Source organism: Hypomesus nipponensis, chromosome 2, assembly GCF_054491055.1.
Source record: "Hypomesus nipponensis isolate SF chromosome 2, ASM5449105v1, whole genome shotgun sequence".
NCBI classification, from domain to species: domain Eukaryota; kingdom Metazoa; phylum Chordata; class Actinopteri; order Osmeriformes; family Osmeridae; genus Hypomesus; species Hypomesus nipponensis.
Window position 1 is genome coordinate 4,699,624 of NC_140362.1, and position 17,094 is coordinate 4,716,717.

The window sequence follows — 17,094 nt, forward strand, 5'->3', positions numbered from 1 at the left end:
GAAGGAAGGAAGGAAGGAAGGAAGGAAGGAAGGAAGGAAGGAAGGAAACATTAAAAGTATCTGAGTGAGATGGGGACTTTTCGCTCTCCTTGAAAATTACAGACAATAAAATACCCCAGCTTGAAGCCATCTTTCAGGACAACAGGTTTTGTTTTACAACATGCAGATATGTTAGCATTCTGTTAAGCTTGAGGATAAACTGTAATCATAATAATTTATGATCCCATATTGAATTACAAAGTCAAAGACAAATTTGAAAGAGATAGAGTTCAGTGACATAAATCCTCATTGAAATCAACAAGTGCCAACAAGGCCTCCACAGGTTCAGCAGCAGAGCCCTTTCTCTCTTGTTTCTCATGTCTTGCCAATAGCTGAAAGTGTTTTCCAGAGCAGAAAAAGAAGAAAAATCCAGTGTAGTTTCCAAACCTTTCCATTACGCATCTAACACAATGTAGGGACGGGCCAGTTCAGGAGATCATCCCCCAACAACAGTGATGTCACACAGCCGATGTCTGTCACCCAATGTGGTCATCTTCAATAAACACATTTTAGAAAAGGACAAATTAAAATCCGACAGCTCAGGGCTTGATAGCTTTTCCAGGTTCGGCAGGGTTATTTTTTTGCCTCAGCAGCAGCAGGATGAAGGGCAGAAGGAGGAGGTCAAAGAGGGAGAGGATGAGGAGAACAAGGGAGGAGGAGAGAGGAGAAGGAGGAGGAGAAGGCAAGCATTAGGAGGAGGTGAAGGAGGAGAAGAGAAGCATTAGGAGGAGGTGAAGGAAGGAGAGGAGGAAGAGGAGGAGGGGAAGTGGAGGAAGGAGGAGGAGAGAAGCCTTTGAAGGAGGTGAAGGAGGGATCAAGAGGAGGAGGAGGAAGAGGATGAAGAGGAGGTGGAGGACCATGAGTGTCTCACTACCCTCTGCCACAATCTATGTATCCCAGCATGCAGTGCTCTGCAGGGCAGAACAGGCACACCAGAATGCACAGAGCAGAGGAACACCGAGTTCCACTCCCGAGAAGTTGATTTTGAGTACCTATGTTACGAGCATGACACATTGTACAACCAACGGTGAGCTTGTTTGGGACTCGTTTAGACAGGAAGTTGCTGTATCAAACGAGATTCTTTGTCGGTGTGTTCATGTGACGTGTTGAACCCTTACAAAGTCCAAAAATGTACAAACTTTAAAGTAACTTACCGATGCAAGCGTGAACTCTGACAGAAAGCTGTGTTCGCAGGATGAGGCTGTGCTTCTTACCTCTCCTGAGGAGCAGAAACAAACACAAGGGGAGAGGAGAACGTCAGGGTCAAACAGTGGCTGGTTTCTAAAGAGTAGCAGAGTCAGGGAGCCTGTGTCTGAGGCCTGATGCAGAGATCCCACACCAGCCCAAAGCACTCGTGAACCTTCATCAGATTATGACGTGATGAAGAAAGTGTTTTGTCGGTCTCTTCATAAACGGCGTGACTAAGTTCAGTTGAGTTCTGGATTTTAATAAGTATTTATCAATCTGCAGATTGGGAGAGAAAACCAGACCTCTGACAGTAAATGACAACACAACACCAGGCTTAGGTCTCAATCAAGTCTCTCTCCGCTCTGAAGGCCGGAGGACCATCACCATTATAGGGCACAAGAATGTTAACATAGATAGTGACAGTCAGGCAGTAATGACGTTACAACAGTCTCAGAGAAAGAGATTCACAGCTCCCAACACATGACCTCAGACTACAGAGTTCATAGTTGGAGCTCTCCTTGTAGTCATGACAAGGACCATTTAGCCAGTACTTTCTCCTGATTTCAAACATCTATTAACCCTGACACATAGACACAATCAACTCTTATTAATAGCAAGCTTACATGAGAACATACTAACTAGTATCGAATGACTAGTTCTCTTGATTAGTGAATAATGTAAGCACACAGGAAATCTAAATTTCTTCCACAGTTGGCAGGTGAGACAGATAAGCCTCGCAACAAAGCAACTGGGAGAAAGTGTGAAAGGTCGTTTTCCTTCGGGATTTCTTCTGAAAAGGCGTTCTAGTGACCCCATCTCCCTGTCACTTGTGTTCGACAACGCGTCGGGGGAAACAAAAGCAAAGAGAACAGACGGGGGCGTCGCTCGTCCCGAGAGGTGACTGCGAGGGCGTGGAGCAACACAGAGGTCGACTCTGGCCCCTGTGTCCATGGAGACGTGTCAACACCCCATAATACCCTTGTCAACAACACCCCAGTGCCCCGCTGACAATCCAAAACAAAGATAACACGGCGGGACCATCTCTGGCAGGATGATGGCACCAAATCTGTGGAGAGAGGAGGCCGGACCCCCATCCTGCGGGTGGAGACCGGCATTCCTCCAGCCCAGAGGAAGTGTGTAGACAGCGCCAGCAGACACAACACCAGACACCAGAGAACCGCAGATAAGACCCAGCGCTGTGCATTCATCATGTCAACAGACGAAATACAGCGCAGGCCTGCTAGGCACAGCAGGTAGGGTTGCCCAATACCCCCCTTTTGCTACCCCCCGCCTCCCCCCGCCCCAATTCAGCCCCCGGGACAAACAGGCTTTTGTCTGGCCGGCACAATGGGGTGTGCGATGCTGGAGAGTGGCTCTGAGCCAGGGCTGGAGTGTCACCATTAGAGACAGTGAAACAGCAGTGGATCTGACAGGCAGCCAGCCGGCCGGGTTGGGAAGCGTGCACAGATCAGCCCTGTGGGCCCACAGTCAACAAACAGCCACAGAACCAGGACCTCACACCTACACACACGGCATGGCTACGTAACGTAACACACAGACGAGCACCGGCAGACTGACTGACACAGACAGACAGACAGACAGACAGACAGACAGACAGACAGACAGACAGACTGACTGACAGACTGACTGACAGAGGAGCACAGGCAGACTGACAGACACAGACAGACAGACAGACAGAGAGACAGACAGACAGACTGACAGAGGAACACAGGGAGACTGACAGACACAGACAGACAGACAGACAGACAGACAGACAGACAGAGGAGCACAGGCAGACTGACAGACACAGACAGACAGACAGACAGACAGACAGACAGACAGACAGACAGACAGACAGACACAGACAGACAGACAGACAGACAGACAGACAGACAGACAGACACAGACAGACAGACAGAGAGACAGACAGACAGACAGAGAGGCAGACAGACAGACAGACAGACAGACACAGACAGGCAGACAGACAGACAGACAGCCGTACAGAATAGATGGGTAGACAGACAGATAAAGAGGCAGACAGGCAGTCAGAGAGCCAGACAGGCACCTCTCCTGGAGGCCGTGTCAGACACGCTCTCAGTAGCTCAGGTCACATAGCAGACAGGGCTCTGCCTAAGCTCTCTGTTTATCAAATGTAATATTCAGGAAGAGGCAGAGAAGAGGGGACACAGAAGCAACATCTGTCATCACGGCCCCTGCTGTGTAGACGGCAGAGAGGAACCTAATCCTCCATGATGCTGTTGAGGTGGATGGGTAACCAGAGCCATTTTGTAGTGAACTCTTGATTTCCCTCTCTCTCTCTCTCTCTCTCTCTCTCTCTCTCTCTCTCTCTCTCTCTCTCCTCTCTCCCTCCCTCCCTCCCTCCCTCCCTCCCTCCCTCCCTCCCTCCCTCCCTCCCTCCCTCCCTCCCTCCCTCCCTCCCTCTCTCTCTCTCTCTCTCTCTCTCTCTCTCTCTCTCTCTCTCTCTCTCTCTCTCTCTCTCTCTCCCTCCCTCCCTCCCTCCCTCCCTCCCTCCCTCCCTCTCCTCTCTCTCTCTCTCTCTCTCTCTCTCTCTCTATGTCTCACTCTCTCACTATGTCTCTCTCTCTATCCCCTCTTCTAACCGTGACCTGAGCCTACACAGGCCAACACGCTCATTATCAAATTAGACAGAGGTGAATGGAATATGAGAGACATGCAAGCACTGCAGAGACAACAGGTACGCTGTTTAATATTGACAGAAACATTACCAGTTTGCTTGGAGTGTACAGATGGAGAGATCATTTTCCTGAACATACATGCCAAAGGACATGGTCAGCCCCAGAATTATTATGCAGATGGAAAGTGAATTAGATTACCAATTCAAACAAACGTGCATTCTATGCCACAGAATGTTTATCTCTTCATGCTGAAATCAGATTCTGGTTTGTGTTGTGGAGAAGTAGGCTCAAGTCAGACTTTGGTGGATGTTATTTATGCGTGCACCACAGAATCTATGAACACCGGAAAACGATGCAGGAGCTAACCTGCCACGTCTGCCTTTACAGCAATTAGGGGAAAACATGGTTGTTGTCACATGAATCCGTAACGTTATACGTGTTCTATTCATTCTCCAACTTCGGGGCAGGAGTTTGGAGCTTGTGTTTTACCCCCGCCCTCTCCCCTCAGGCAACAGCGCGTGGGGATCATATATAACGAAGAAAGAAAGATCTCATCGAGCCGTGAGACTGCTCACATCTAAGAGGTGGCTTTGTCTCTATCAGAGGGAGTGCCGTGTCATTCTCATGTCAGATAACTGGAGAACGCACTGCTGGGATTTAGCTCAGTGTAGCGTTCTCAACAGCGACCTTAGTATCCCATGAGGGGCGGAGCCTCCAACCACCTCCTCACTCCTAAGAGCCCTCGCTTCATCCTGCTACTTCCCTCATTTTTCACGCCAATCCTTTTGCGATTACAACAATAGTTTAGAGCAGAGCAGAATACAGAGTCAAGTAGAGTAGAGGAGCAGAGTAGAGTAGAGCAAGGTAAAACAGAGCAGATTAAAGTAGAGCAGAGTAGAGCATAGTAGAGCAGGGTAGAGTAGAGCAGGGTAGAGTAGAGTAGAGCAGGGTAGAGTAGAGTAGAGTAGAGTAGAGTAGAGTAGAGTAGAGTAGAGCAGGGTAGAGTAGAGTAGAGCAGGGTAGAGTAGAGTAGAGCAGGGTAGAGTAGAGTAAAACAGAGCAGATTAAATGTAGAGCAGAGTGGAGCATAGTAGAGTAGAGCAGAGCTGAGCAGAGCAGACGAGAGGAGAGCAGAGGAGAGCTGAGTAGAGCTGAGTATAGTACACCAGAGCTGAGTAGAGCTGAATTTAGTATAGTACACCAGAGCAGAGTCGATTAGAGTAGAGCAGGCCCTGCATTGGTGGAAGTGTTCCAGATCTGGGCTCTCTCTGGCTTTATTTGCCTGAGCATTACTGGTCCTGTTTATAAAACATCCCACAGAGTTTGTGCCCACAGCGAGGGGGCAAGGGGAGAGCAGGCGGGGGGCGCCTGAACCTCCGCAGCACGCAGACTTGGAGAGCAGTCAAACCAGCACTCGGCCCTCGAAAGACCAATTAAAGGCAGACAAGAGGACCCCATGCAGGACCACTGACTCAGCAGTTCTGGGCTAGCCCTGCAGTTTGGGGGCTCGGAGCTCCTGTATTTCACTCTGCTCCGGCCCATTGGGTCAAATACGGCGGCCAGAGTTGCCGAGGTGAGAGGACGCAAAGGAATTAGGCCAAGATTATTCACAGGGTTCACGTCCTGAAGTCATGCCCTCGGCAGTGGGTGTTTGGCTAACCATAGGCTGGCTCAGGCATACATTTTCACATGCTCACACACAATCACGCACACACATGTAGCATATGCACTGTGACGGGAAAAACACGTTAAAAACTGAGGTTTAGGAATAATACGATATCACTACTGCTCCAGAAATGCCTGGGGGACGTTTCATTTTTATTCTCCTCCTTACTATTTTACTTTTTCATTTACGTTTAAAGGTTTGACAATTCCGCTGGTGAATTTCAAACAGACTTTTTTTCTTCTTCTTCAACAGGATCCTGAAAGCTGTGAGTTTCTATGTCCAAGTAGGTAAAAAAAAATCCAAATAATGAAATGGATCCATCCTCAGAGAGCTGGGATGCGATGGGAGGCGGAGAGCCTTTGAGGACTCACAGCAACAGAACAGTTGGATTCTAGAACTCCAAGCTAACTGGCTGTCAAAAACACTATAAACACACAATAAATACAACACAGTTATATTCAGAACCAACCAATGTTTCAAGGTTAAACGGTGTGCGTCTTAAAGAATGGAATGCAAAAAAAAAAAAAAAAAAAGGCGGACTTCACCTATGCTGTATTTCAGCTTACACGTTTCACATGCTGAAGCAATTATGCAGTCAATAACAGCACCTTATGTTAAGCCTCACCAGTGCATAAGTCCTTGAGGATTTACACATTTACTAATCATCTGTCAATCACTGTCACATGTCTATGAAAGAACAACACCAGCCCCAACAACTAAATGTTCCTGGGGTTCCACACGTGTGTTCCATACCTCCCCTTGCCTGCCTCACTGAGCCCTTCCCCTGGAAGGTTAAGGCATCCCCCCCACTCTCCTATCCCTGTAATCCATCCAAATATTCAGTGGATCTGAGTGTCTCTCTGTGCACAGATCCCAGTCAGGCCATCTGATCCTCACTACATCCCCCATAATGCACCTCTAAAGCAGTACCAGCAACCCACGGAACGAAGGTTTGCCCGGTCTTTGAAATATCGCTGAAAGGCCGATCGGAGAAAGATCGGAAATCCCAAAACACCGAATGTGACGATGGAAAAGCGACGAGGGCAAGGCCGTCTGGGAGGAATGTGCCGTCCATGTGGCAGAGCCATGGACATTTGGAATCACCGACGAGGACGACAGCAGAGATGGGAGAGTCTGACTCACAATCTCACAGAGTGGAGCTTCATAACATGGTGTGGAAGTGATTATGGCCTTTAAGCTCCCTCGACATGGATATCTCAGCTCTCTGAAATGGTCCGTGGGAGGATCATACTTTAATCTGATTGTAAAGACACTCGGTATGACACGGACGCCTCCGGAATGTAACCTGGCATTAGTATCCCTGGATGTTAACATCCAAATATATCAGGTGGACTCATTGATCAATGACCAGCTGCAGCCATCAGGAAACCAAGCTGTTTTCAGATGAACTTCTACTTCTGTAGAACGTCAGCTGGGTTTATAAATCAGGCCAAATTAGTATTTTTTTTGATAGTAACTCGGTTTGGACATGTACCGTTCCGAACTGATATTACTTTGAGAGCAGCTGGAAGTTGTAAAGCAGAGAGGAACCGGGTAGAACCCAGATTCCTCTCTGAGTACAGACTAAAGATCCTGCAGGGGAGAACTGCTGCTGTTAAAGGATCTTGTGCTGCAACGGAAGAAAGAAAATAAAACAAAATGGAACAAGTTAAGGTGAAATACCTCGTCATGCCTTTTATTAGCTCAATAATCATAAAAATCAACAACAGTGAACAGTGGGGGTTGTGAACTTGGGCACATCCATGTCATAAAAAACCAGCGGGCGGAATTGGCCTGCTATTACAAATAATGCCTAGCCTCCTAGCTCCCTCCAGCCCCCTTCAGACTCACTGTATGGGTTTAATGACACACATCCAGCATAGGCTCCGCCAGTTGGCACTGCCCACCCTGGCAGCCTGTTTTTTTGAGGAGAGAAGAAGTGGACCACTTCAACCTCACTGGACTTCCATAAGCTCCCCAATGATTTTTGATGGAACTGGGAAATGAGAGCACTCTCATCGTCCAATGGAAACACCAGGCGAACAGCATATGAATTCCGAGTTAGACAAATAAATCCATAGATTTTTGTGGTCCAGCCGACCAGGAACTCCCATGCCAGCCTCTGGTTTGACATCAGCGGAAGAAGGCGGAACATGGATGTCATATCAACACGGCGGGGTAAAGCATGTAAAAGCATATGGACCCAATAAACGGCCCACCGTCATAGAAAGACTGCACTGGAAACAAACAAGACATGGAAGTTTCACATCTCTGGGCCTTGTCATTTTCGAAGGCAGCCATTGTCATCGAGCAAAACTGCAAAACTGTTCAGTACAACGAACGTCTGAACGGAGGAGGAGAATTTATTTGAGGCAAACTCTGCTGCTCTTACTGTAACAAATAGTGAGAAGATTGTAGAGACGGCGTCTTTAGTGAGATCACTGGGGGACATTCCATCCTGATGAAGGTGATTACCCATGAGCCTCCCTGGCTGTTCTTAAGTAGTTCAGATGACATCACTCTCTCGCTCTGCTGGCACGACCAGGTGTTTGAAGAAACGAGGGTGGAAAGACACCGTGGAAACTCGGTGACATTTAAGAGGCGAAAAAACAAACGAACCACAAGGCCACAATGGCTTTTACCACTGTCACTTTGATAGTGCTGGCAAGCGTGTCAAGCACCATGTATAGAGTCATGTATCTCGCCGGCCTGGGATATCACTGACAATGACAAACGACATTTACTCTGTCAGCGTCTGTCGATCCTCTACTGATATGTGGCACACGTGAGTATATAAGACGTGTAAGAACCGGAGACCACACGCGTGGCAGAGCGGCACCACACCGACTGAACTGAAGCGACGAGCGTCGGTTTCAGCATTGGAATCCCTCGCAGCTGGATTGACATGATTTCATGGGGAGTGGCGTGCAGCGGCCAAGGTAAAGCGGGCGATCTCTGCTCGGCAGGCGCCTAGCCCCGCCCCTGCTCTGCCACCCTCCGGCCCCTCCCCCTGGGCCTGCAGAGAGGGAGAGCAACTTGGGGGCGTCCGTGGGACGGCTCAATCAGCTGGGATGGCGGAGGCCAGGAAAAGGGATTATTACTGTCATTCAACCATGAACCAGAATGGGTATCATTGTGATCCTGATCACTGTAATAGAATCAAATTAGGTAGGGGAAAATAGGGGCAGGAAATTAATACATTTCCCCAAGGCAAAGGGATTGAAATACCTTTCTTTTTCTCTCTCTCCGCTCTCTCAAAACAATGATCACATTGTATCGACCCCTGTTCCAGCAGGGGGATACCTTGGAGCCTCAGAGACGGTCCATGTCTAATCTGACTGGTATGATTGCACTGTAAAACATATTTCAAGTCGCTCCGGAATAATAAATGGTTCCAAATACGGTTTTATTTATAGTTCAATACAGCTTTTTCAACCGCCAGAACAAGAAACTGTTCTCTCTGACCACCGTGGCTTGGCCTGTGAAGCCTACACCTGCGAGGTTGTGCCAGTGGCTCTTGTGTTTTCAATAAGGATTCGACTCTGGCCTAATTCCCAGTTACATCTTTTGAAGTGTAGAAAAGGAATAACCGACATAGTTTGATGATTGTATTCTCTGTACACCTCGGTAAAATGGAGGAGAAAAAAAACACACAGCAAAATGGTCCCCTCCATTTCTACTCACGGTGCTTTGACAGCTTCGCGTCTACGGTTCGCCAGTAGAATGAGAGTATGAGAGGTGGACAAAGAAAGAAAGAGCTTTTATCTCACCCTCCTTCCTCCTGAAAGCCCTCCAACTCATCGCGCTGCTCTGCCAGAGTGGACTCCAAGTCCAGGTAGCTTCCATTGTGGGACAGCTGAAGGGCACAGTCATCAAGCTGAGAGGGAGGAAAGAGAGAAAGAAAGATCACTAGATGAATAATTCAATGCAATTCAACTGTCGCTGCCCTCGAGCTTTTCCCACAGGCAAATTGGCAGTGCAATGTAATCCGTTTATTGTTGTCATTGTTGTTTGTGTTGATGCGGATGGTTCCCAGCCAATCAGCAGACAGATGGATATGGTACATCTGCTGCTGACAGTCCAACCTTGAGACCAGAACTTTCTCTAGCCTGGGACGAGACCGAAGCTGAGCGGGGCTGGGGCTCCATCAAGCCTGGAACAACCTTGTAGCCTCAGTCCTTCACACTCCCATAATGAATCATTAGTTAGTCAAATACATTCATCGTCATTTAAGACATGCTGGCGTTTCTCAGCCCCACCTTGCTCACCAAAACCGTAACCATTTCCCCCTAAACATTCCCAGGAATGCCTGAACTCAGTCCAAACACTGGCTGGAGATATCCATGGCTGCTTTTTTACAGAATTATGGTATAATTATGTAATTGAGCGACGTCTCCCTGCCTCTCTGATTACACCACCACTAACTCTATTATCTATTACATCAGCGGAAATACCTGAATGTCCTTGTTCCATGAGAAATATTCGGTGTCCATCAGTGTTCTCTCCACCTGGCAATATGTCCCTTAAGGATGACAGATAGCCTAAAGGTGTTTTTTGATTGTTTCTCTAACCTCCAGTGTCCGAGAGAAACTTTATCTACCTCTGTCAGCACCAAGCCATGACAAAGGGGGGGGGGGGGGGGGGGGGGGGGGGCAGTGGGAGGGGGGGGGAGGGGGGTGGAGTGTGTGTGTTGTGGAGGTAGAGGTCAACAGCTTGAGCCCTGGAAAACATTCCAGTATCTCTCTCATGCTGCTCTGCCAAGCAGCATGGTAACCAACCAAAATCTGACAAAGCCCGGGGGAATTTCACCATCATTGAAATCCCCGTACCTGCAAAAGGTACCGCAAAGCTACAACCGTTTCTACAGCACTTCCTTGGAGGCTGCCGGTCGGAGGTTGAGACTGTCCTGTGCGTCTGACCTAAGACGGGGGCAGATTAGCTTGTTTACGCTGTGAGCTCATCGGGGTCTACTCCACAGGACAGGAGCTCCCACCGGCTGGAGGAGAGGAGAGGAAAACAAACATGGGGGTGGCTGCGCTAACTCCTGACCAGGCTCTTTCATCCCCACGCAGGGGGGCCTCACACTGCTGCACAGAACTAATAAACCCCAGGAGAACAAATTAATGTGCTGCTTCCTATCATTGACCCGGGGTTTCAGTGGGTTGCCCAGATAGACAATACATGGTAAAGGGAGACGATTGTTTGTCTGTTTTTCCTCAAACAAACACCAAAGGATATGGCATCAAGGGCGGATGATTGTTAAAGAACAACAAAACATGTACTTTTTTAAACTAAAACATAGAAAACACAGGACTGTTTTTGAAATTAGAACTTTGATTTGTGCCTACTGTGATGTGGTTTGATTTCCTCCCACAAATGACAGTAACTTAATTAAAAGTGGAGCAGAAAGGGAAGTTGCTAACTGGGAAAGACATTAGGGGTCTGACAGCTTTGATCTGTTCGGCAACAATGTTTTCTTTGGATCTAATACGCCGTCTGAGGCCTGTGTCATGTTGGAGGACTGAAACAAAACATGTGGTTGCTGGGATAACTGGGAGAACTCTCAATCGTTTGCTCTCTCTCTCTCTGAACTGTCTTGTCTCTTTCCTCTGCATTGTAAAACCAAAGCTTATTGGAAATATAATAGTCCCACAGACCCAAAGGGTTTTACATCCGTAGTCCCCAAGCACACCTGAGACTTCGCAGCCCACAAGGCCGACGTGATTAGGGGCACACGGACACAGTGAGGAGCTCCCCCTGGGCACATGGACAGCTTCAAGACCTGTGACAGGTCTTATTTAAGATGGCTCAAGATGGCTTTTAAGATGGCTGAAGTCAGAGAGAGAGAGCGAGAGACATAGAGAGAGAGAGAGAGAGAGAGAGAGAGAGAGAGAGAGAGAGAGAGAGAGAGAGAGAGAGAGAGAGAGAGAGAGAGAGAGAGAGAGAGAGAGAGAGAGAGAGAGAGAGAGAGAGAGAGTTTCACCAGATTACAGGAGAGATTCCCAGCTGACAGGATATCCAGACATAGTGGCCCAAGTTGGGCCCGCTATATATAGGCCCCATGAACGGGTCAGTCAGAGAAAAGCGGTAGTATGGAATGGGTGTGACGTGAAACTAAGCATGAAGGAGAAGACCAGAAGGTTCTACTCCAACCTAGGAGCCTATCAAAGTACTACATTTTCTTAAATAAAACATTTTTATTACAGAGTATACATGCAATGAACACAAAAAAAAAAAAAAAAAAAAAAAATGCATCTACACTCCAACCTAGTACTGTCTCGATCAGAAACTGATATTGACACTGGGGGATACTGGGGGTGATGATGTAGCTGGAACTAGCTTATTAGTTCACTTTGTACCCAAGAACTTTATGTCTTCACATAAGGTTCTGATTCTAAACCACAGCCAGTCTCCGTCAAGCAGTCCAGGCATGGTAGACCCAACAAACACATCCAATAAAACCATGATTTGTTCCTGCCATTCTCATTATATAATGAAGCTGGATTACTGGCCAGGATCCAGGTCATAAATGGCCTATAATCCTGGCCCAGCACTGCCAGATTAACGGTGACAGTGGATGTGTTGTCTTCCACATAGGTCTTGAACCCTGGCCTTATGGTCCCAGGTCCAAAGAAGTAACTAGCATTCACACACTGAAGTTTGGCCTCTCCCTTCAACCACATTGTGGTCCGCTGGCCAGAGAGGCAGTGAGGCAGACGCAGCCTAAAATAAACACCATACAATTTCCCAATTCAAAACACAATCTCACCCTCAATTTCTTGCTGCTTCTTCATGGACTGATAGTGGAAAAATACCTCTCTTTCTGTAGGTTAGTATCTAAAAAAAGTTTAAATGATGTGTCTCGTGATGTGTATAATACGAGCTATTTATTGACGGAGGGAAATTGAAAACCCTGGAATATTTTGGCTCTAAAGGATGTGAGCTCCTTTAGGTTGTTGCAGACAAAACCTCTTAAAACGACTGTATCCTAACAACACACAAGTAGCACAGCCTGTAACAGTTCCTTGCTTTTGTTTCTGTCTATTGCGAATTGTTTATGTGATCTGTGGTCTCTGTCTGAAGAACGTAGAATTAGCTCATTAAAACGCACTAGTGAACGTAAGAGAGAGACCACAGTAATCTTTAGCTTCTGTCAAGCATGCAGGGAAAGAGTTTGTAAGGAGAGAGTTCTCCTGAATAGAGCTGTGTAAACGAGGCTCAAAAAATACAGAGACCTGCAAAAACCTCAACTCTACATAACAATGTGTAATACACAGCCAGAGAGCAGCAGCATTCACTGAAATAACCTATATTTTACGGCATTTAGCATAACTTCTCATTATGGCCCTCTGTAATTTCTGTGGAATAATTTACAGGAAAACAAGCTTCCAAAAAAAAGATGAACTGTCAAAACGACTGTCCATCTTCCAACTTTTTCTCCCCACATCTCTCCTTGCCGAAGCTCTGCACAGTCAGTCTCATCAAGTCTGATGGAAGGATTTCTGGCTTTCAAAATACTTTTGAGGTCATTGACCCAAACTGGAGAAAGGTGGAGCAGAGAGCATAGAAAATCTGAATGAAAAATTGAAAATCAATGGCAATAGCTGCTATTCTGCACTTTTGTGAAAGGTTCCAGTGGGGCAGCACATTTCAGGTGAACTTTGCTGAGCTGTGAGCTGTGTTGCCTATTCACAGCATGCTTAGTCTTCCAGAAGGTACTATGAATTATTCATGACAGAGCTGTGAGATGAACACCTGAGTCAGGCCTTTTCTAGCACTTTCCATTTACAGTAACAACATTTAAGTATCGAGGTACAGCGAAAATACTGAATTCTATCTGTGCTTTTACATTGGCTTCAGTTGGATGTTGAAGAGGCAGAGCTGAAATAGCTCAATGATGTGTAAATCTGCAAGTGTTTGGAGTCGGGTTTCATTGGCGGGGTCTCAATGGAGTAACCTGTCAATTTCAACAGTGAGTTAGACCAGGTTCTCATCGACACCATTCCCAAACCCCCTAAGCTCTCGCCCTACCCCTCCACCTTTACCTCCCCCTCTAACCCCCCAACCTCCCCCTCTTCATCCTTCTCCACCTCTAAACTTCCCCCTCCCCTCTACCATCCTCTCAACCTTTACACCACCTCTCAAACTCTCTCTCTGCCTCTAGTTTCCCTTCACCTCTACATCCCCTTCAACTTTCCTCCCTCCCTCACACTCCATTGCACCTCCACCTCTACCCTCCACTTGCATCTCTCCCCTCCATCATCCACTTACCCTCTGGGGGCTGTAGACTGTAATTGACAGCAACAGCGCTAGGACAGCACATGCTAGCTGTGCTGGTTCCATGGCACCATATGTTAGCACGGTGCTATTTATACCAGACTGACCAGCACATCCTCACCCCCCTACAGATGTAGAGGGGAGGCTGCACTGGAAGACAGGAAATCAGTGTGTCCTGACACCTGGATCATTTCTATCTCATGGTTTTCTTGAAAACATTCTTAAAAACCTACCTAATAACCTGTTAAAGGGACAATCACAGCAGCTGCTCGCTCAAACTAATGCTAACCACACATGTGATGTTAGTTCACTGTCAGGGTACTGCTGATCATGTCACTGGCACTCCCAGGCCTGGCTGGCACCTCTAGTTTGTTGTCCCATGGGCCTACAGCTATACCCAGCTTGGCTGGAGAACCAATGGAGTGTGCAAAGTGCATTAAGGCTGTTTGTGTTGTTCTTTCAGTCAGCCTCCCTCTCTCTAGCTCTCCCTCCCTCTCTCCTTCTCTCTCTCTCTCTCTCTCTCTCTCTCTCTCTCTCTCTCTCTCTCTCTCTCTCTCTCTCTCTCTCTTTCTCCCTCTTTCTCCCTCTCTCTCTCTCTCTCTCTCTCTCTCTCTCCTTCACTCTCTCCCTCTCTCCCTCTCTCTCTCTCTCTCTCTCTCTCTCCTTCTCTCTCCTCTCTCCTTCTCTCTGTCTCTCCTCTCTCCTTCTCTCTCTCCTTTTCTCTGTCTCTCTCCTTCTCTCTCTCTCTCTCTCTCTCTCTCTCTCTCTCTCTCTCTCTCTCTCTCCTTCTCTCTCTCCTTCTCTCTCTGTCCTTCTCTCGCTCTCCCTGTCTCTCTCTCTCTCCTTCTCTCTCTCCTTCTCTCTCTCACTACCCAAGCTCCACTCCAAGAGCTTGGAGACGCCATTGATCTGACAGGATGAAGGAAGAGGACCAGCAAACAGTCCATTTGACCTGCGTGACTTTTTTAACCAAACGAGTGAACGACCAAACGGCCCCTTCACTCGGCTTAGACATCCTGGTTTGGAGACGAGACCGTCGGGAAATGTGTTTAGATGCACGCGATCGAGGGGTTGGGAACTTTGGGATTGGTCCGACGCCTCCGCGCTTTCGGGACGGGGATCTGGTCGACATCATTTGTCATTGTTGGGATGTGTAAAGGAAAGCTTCAACATTTTTACCACAGAGTATTGAACAGAGAAGCTGACTTCTTTTGATGTGCTTGAAACGGGTCATTCAATGGTATGGGTGTAGGCCAACTATTACAGTCAAAACAACAAAGGCCTATTGGTGTATGGCCTCCTCAAATGGCTAGAGATAAATGGAGACAGGCATGAGGCATGAGTGGCCAAACACAGGAATGCTGAGGTGCAGAAAAGTCCACAGTGAAAGTGGAGGGTTTGGGAAAAGCATAAAAAAGCAGAGGAAGAGGGGAGAGGCAAGACGTGAAATGGCAATCATATGTCAAACAGTAGCCGATTTTAGAGTTTGAATATGGAAATTGTGGATGATGAACGCAAATGACATTGCCCGCTATTTCAAATAAAAGGGCATTGATTCTAAATACTAAACTTGATACAGCTGTTAATGTAAGTTTAAGAGCTATAATGGCCATCAGTCACAAAGGAAAATTGGCACTGGAAGAGTTACTGGGATTTTCAAGTTAGAGCAAATGCTTCGTTCGCATGATGGAATACCAGTGACCAGATGAAGAGAAGGTAGAAAGTCCATCATTGAAGTAAAGAAAATTCCTTGTAGGAAAGAAATTCCACCAGAAATCCACCAGATGACAAGAATCAAACTCATCCCAGAGATAAATGTTGTGGCTTGTTTGCACACATTGTTTGTTTGTTTGTTTGTTTGTTTGTTTGTACACCAAACCACACTAAACAATACCAGATCTGTTGGGAACAATAGTGCACATTAAGTAATAGTATGCTTTGCATCATTTGGAGCAGAGAAGTCAAAGAGAAGCTTTGGGACCAGGAACCAACCCCTTGTCAGCCTCTCAAGGGATTAAACAGTTCTACTGTTGTAGTCACAGTTCATAGGAGCAGCTGCCTTTTTTCCTTTGCTTGGGTAGGTTCAGCCCTCTGTGGTCGGAGCTGCCTGACTGTCCATCTATTCCTTCAGCTGTTGAGCATTCCTGAATACCTCACTAACGCCAGTGCTAAAACTGGCCCTGTATTTATTGTTTGTTTACATTTTGAACATGGGTATGGGGTTCATCAGTGTGGCACAATCCCATTATCTGTCATGAGGATGATGCTCTTTAAGTTCATCATGGTCCAGATAACTGTCACAATCACGATACATGGCACATCATCTGGGATCAATTATTTTTGACCAAAGTAAATATCAGATGTTCCTTGACAATTCAACCTTCAAACAAAGTATTAACCGGGATAACACCACACTTTATGTCGATCATACTGCAAGAAAATCGATATCAACTAGCGAAAGAGTTGCTAATATCAAGAGACAGTTGGTGAGCCAACATACCTTGTGTGGGGCTTTGAGAAGCCTGTGGACTCCAGCAATCTGATTTATGAGCGGGATATCCTCTCTGAAACTGTATTGAGGAGGTCGTGTTGGCTCTGGAAAATTGGTGCTGTTGAATGGATCAGTATCATCTAAGAACTGCACCCTGCATAGTAACGTAGCCATGATGCATCCATGCAAGACGGTTATTAGAAGTCGTTCTAAAAGTGGCCGCTCCTCGAAACCCTTTGATATGACGCGCAGCCCCGCGACAACCGGGGGACAGCGATCCACCGGCAGGTTGTCTCTGCAGAAGCGAGCCCTGCTTCTCTTGTTATCCTTGGACTCTATCCATTCGCTTCCTAAAGCCGCAGATGTTTAAATACACTGGAAACTCGTTATAGCTATTCCAATACTGCTTGTTCTAATGTAGCCTATTGTCTCTATCCTCTCTTGCCGAGTTTCTGATGTTCTCTTGAGATGAGCGGAGCGGCAGTGTCGAAGGGCATTGCGGGCAGGCAAGGTGCTGAGGCAGACTGCGGACAGGACTGCTGGACTTGGCGTCTGTAGAGTAGAGAGCATGGGACACCCTCCTCTAGCGCAAACTCTGCCAGCAGGAGCGGGCTGTCAAGGGGGCGCACTCAAAACATAACCGTATTGGCGGCCTCCTGTGGCTTGATGTGAAAAGCACAAGTTCGAGTTTTCGCAAGAAATATTCTGCACTCCATGACTTGACATAGGCTAGTTTATGTTAAATAACAGTGCCCATTTGATGATCTCTAGTTTGT

At 47.2% G+C, this 17,094-nt stretch overlaps 1 protein-coding gene across 4 annotated transcripts in view; it reads right to left on the reverse strand.

The window, feature by feature from the left end:
* Positions 1–16,827, reverse strand: part of fhod3b (formin homology 2 domain containing 3b) — a 99,649-nt gene extending 82,822 nt beyond the window's left edge. For all 4 annotated transcript variants that reach the window (XM_084702884.1, XM_084702892.1, XM_084702876.1 and 1 more), the window contains exons 1-3: positions 16,328–16,827; positions 9,321–9,427; positions 1,194–1,258 (exon numbers count right to left, since the gene is read on the reverse strand). In XM_084702884.1, the coding sequence (XP_084559010.1) occupies positions 1,194–1,258; positions 9,321–9,427; positions 16,328–16,492 (337 nt within the window). In that variant the 5' untranslated portion in view covers positions 16,493–16,827. The remainder of the gene's footprint in view (positions 1–1,193; positions 1,259–9,320; positions 9,428–16,327) is intronic.
* Positions 16,828–17,094: the final 267 nt, after the last annotated feature.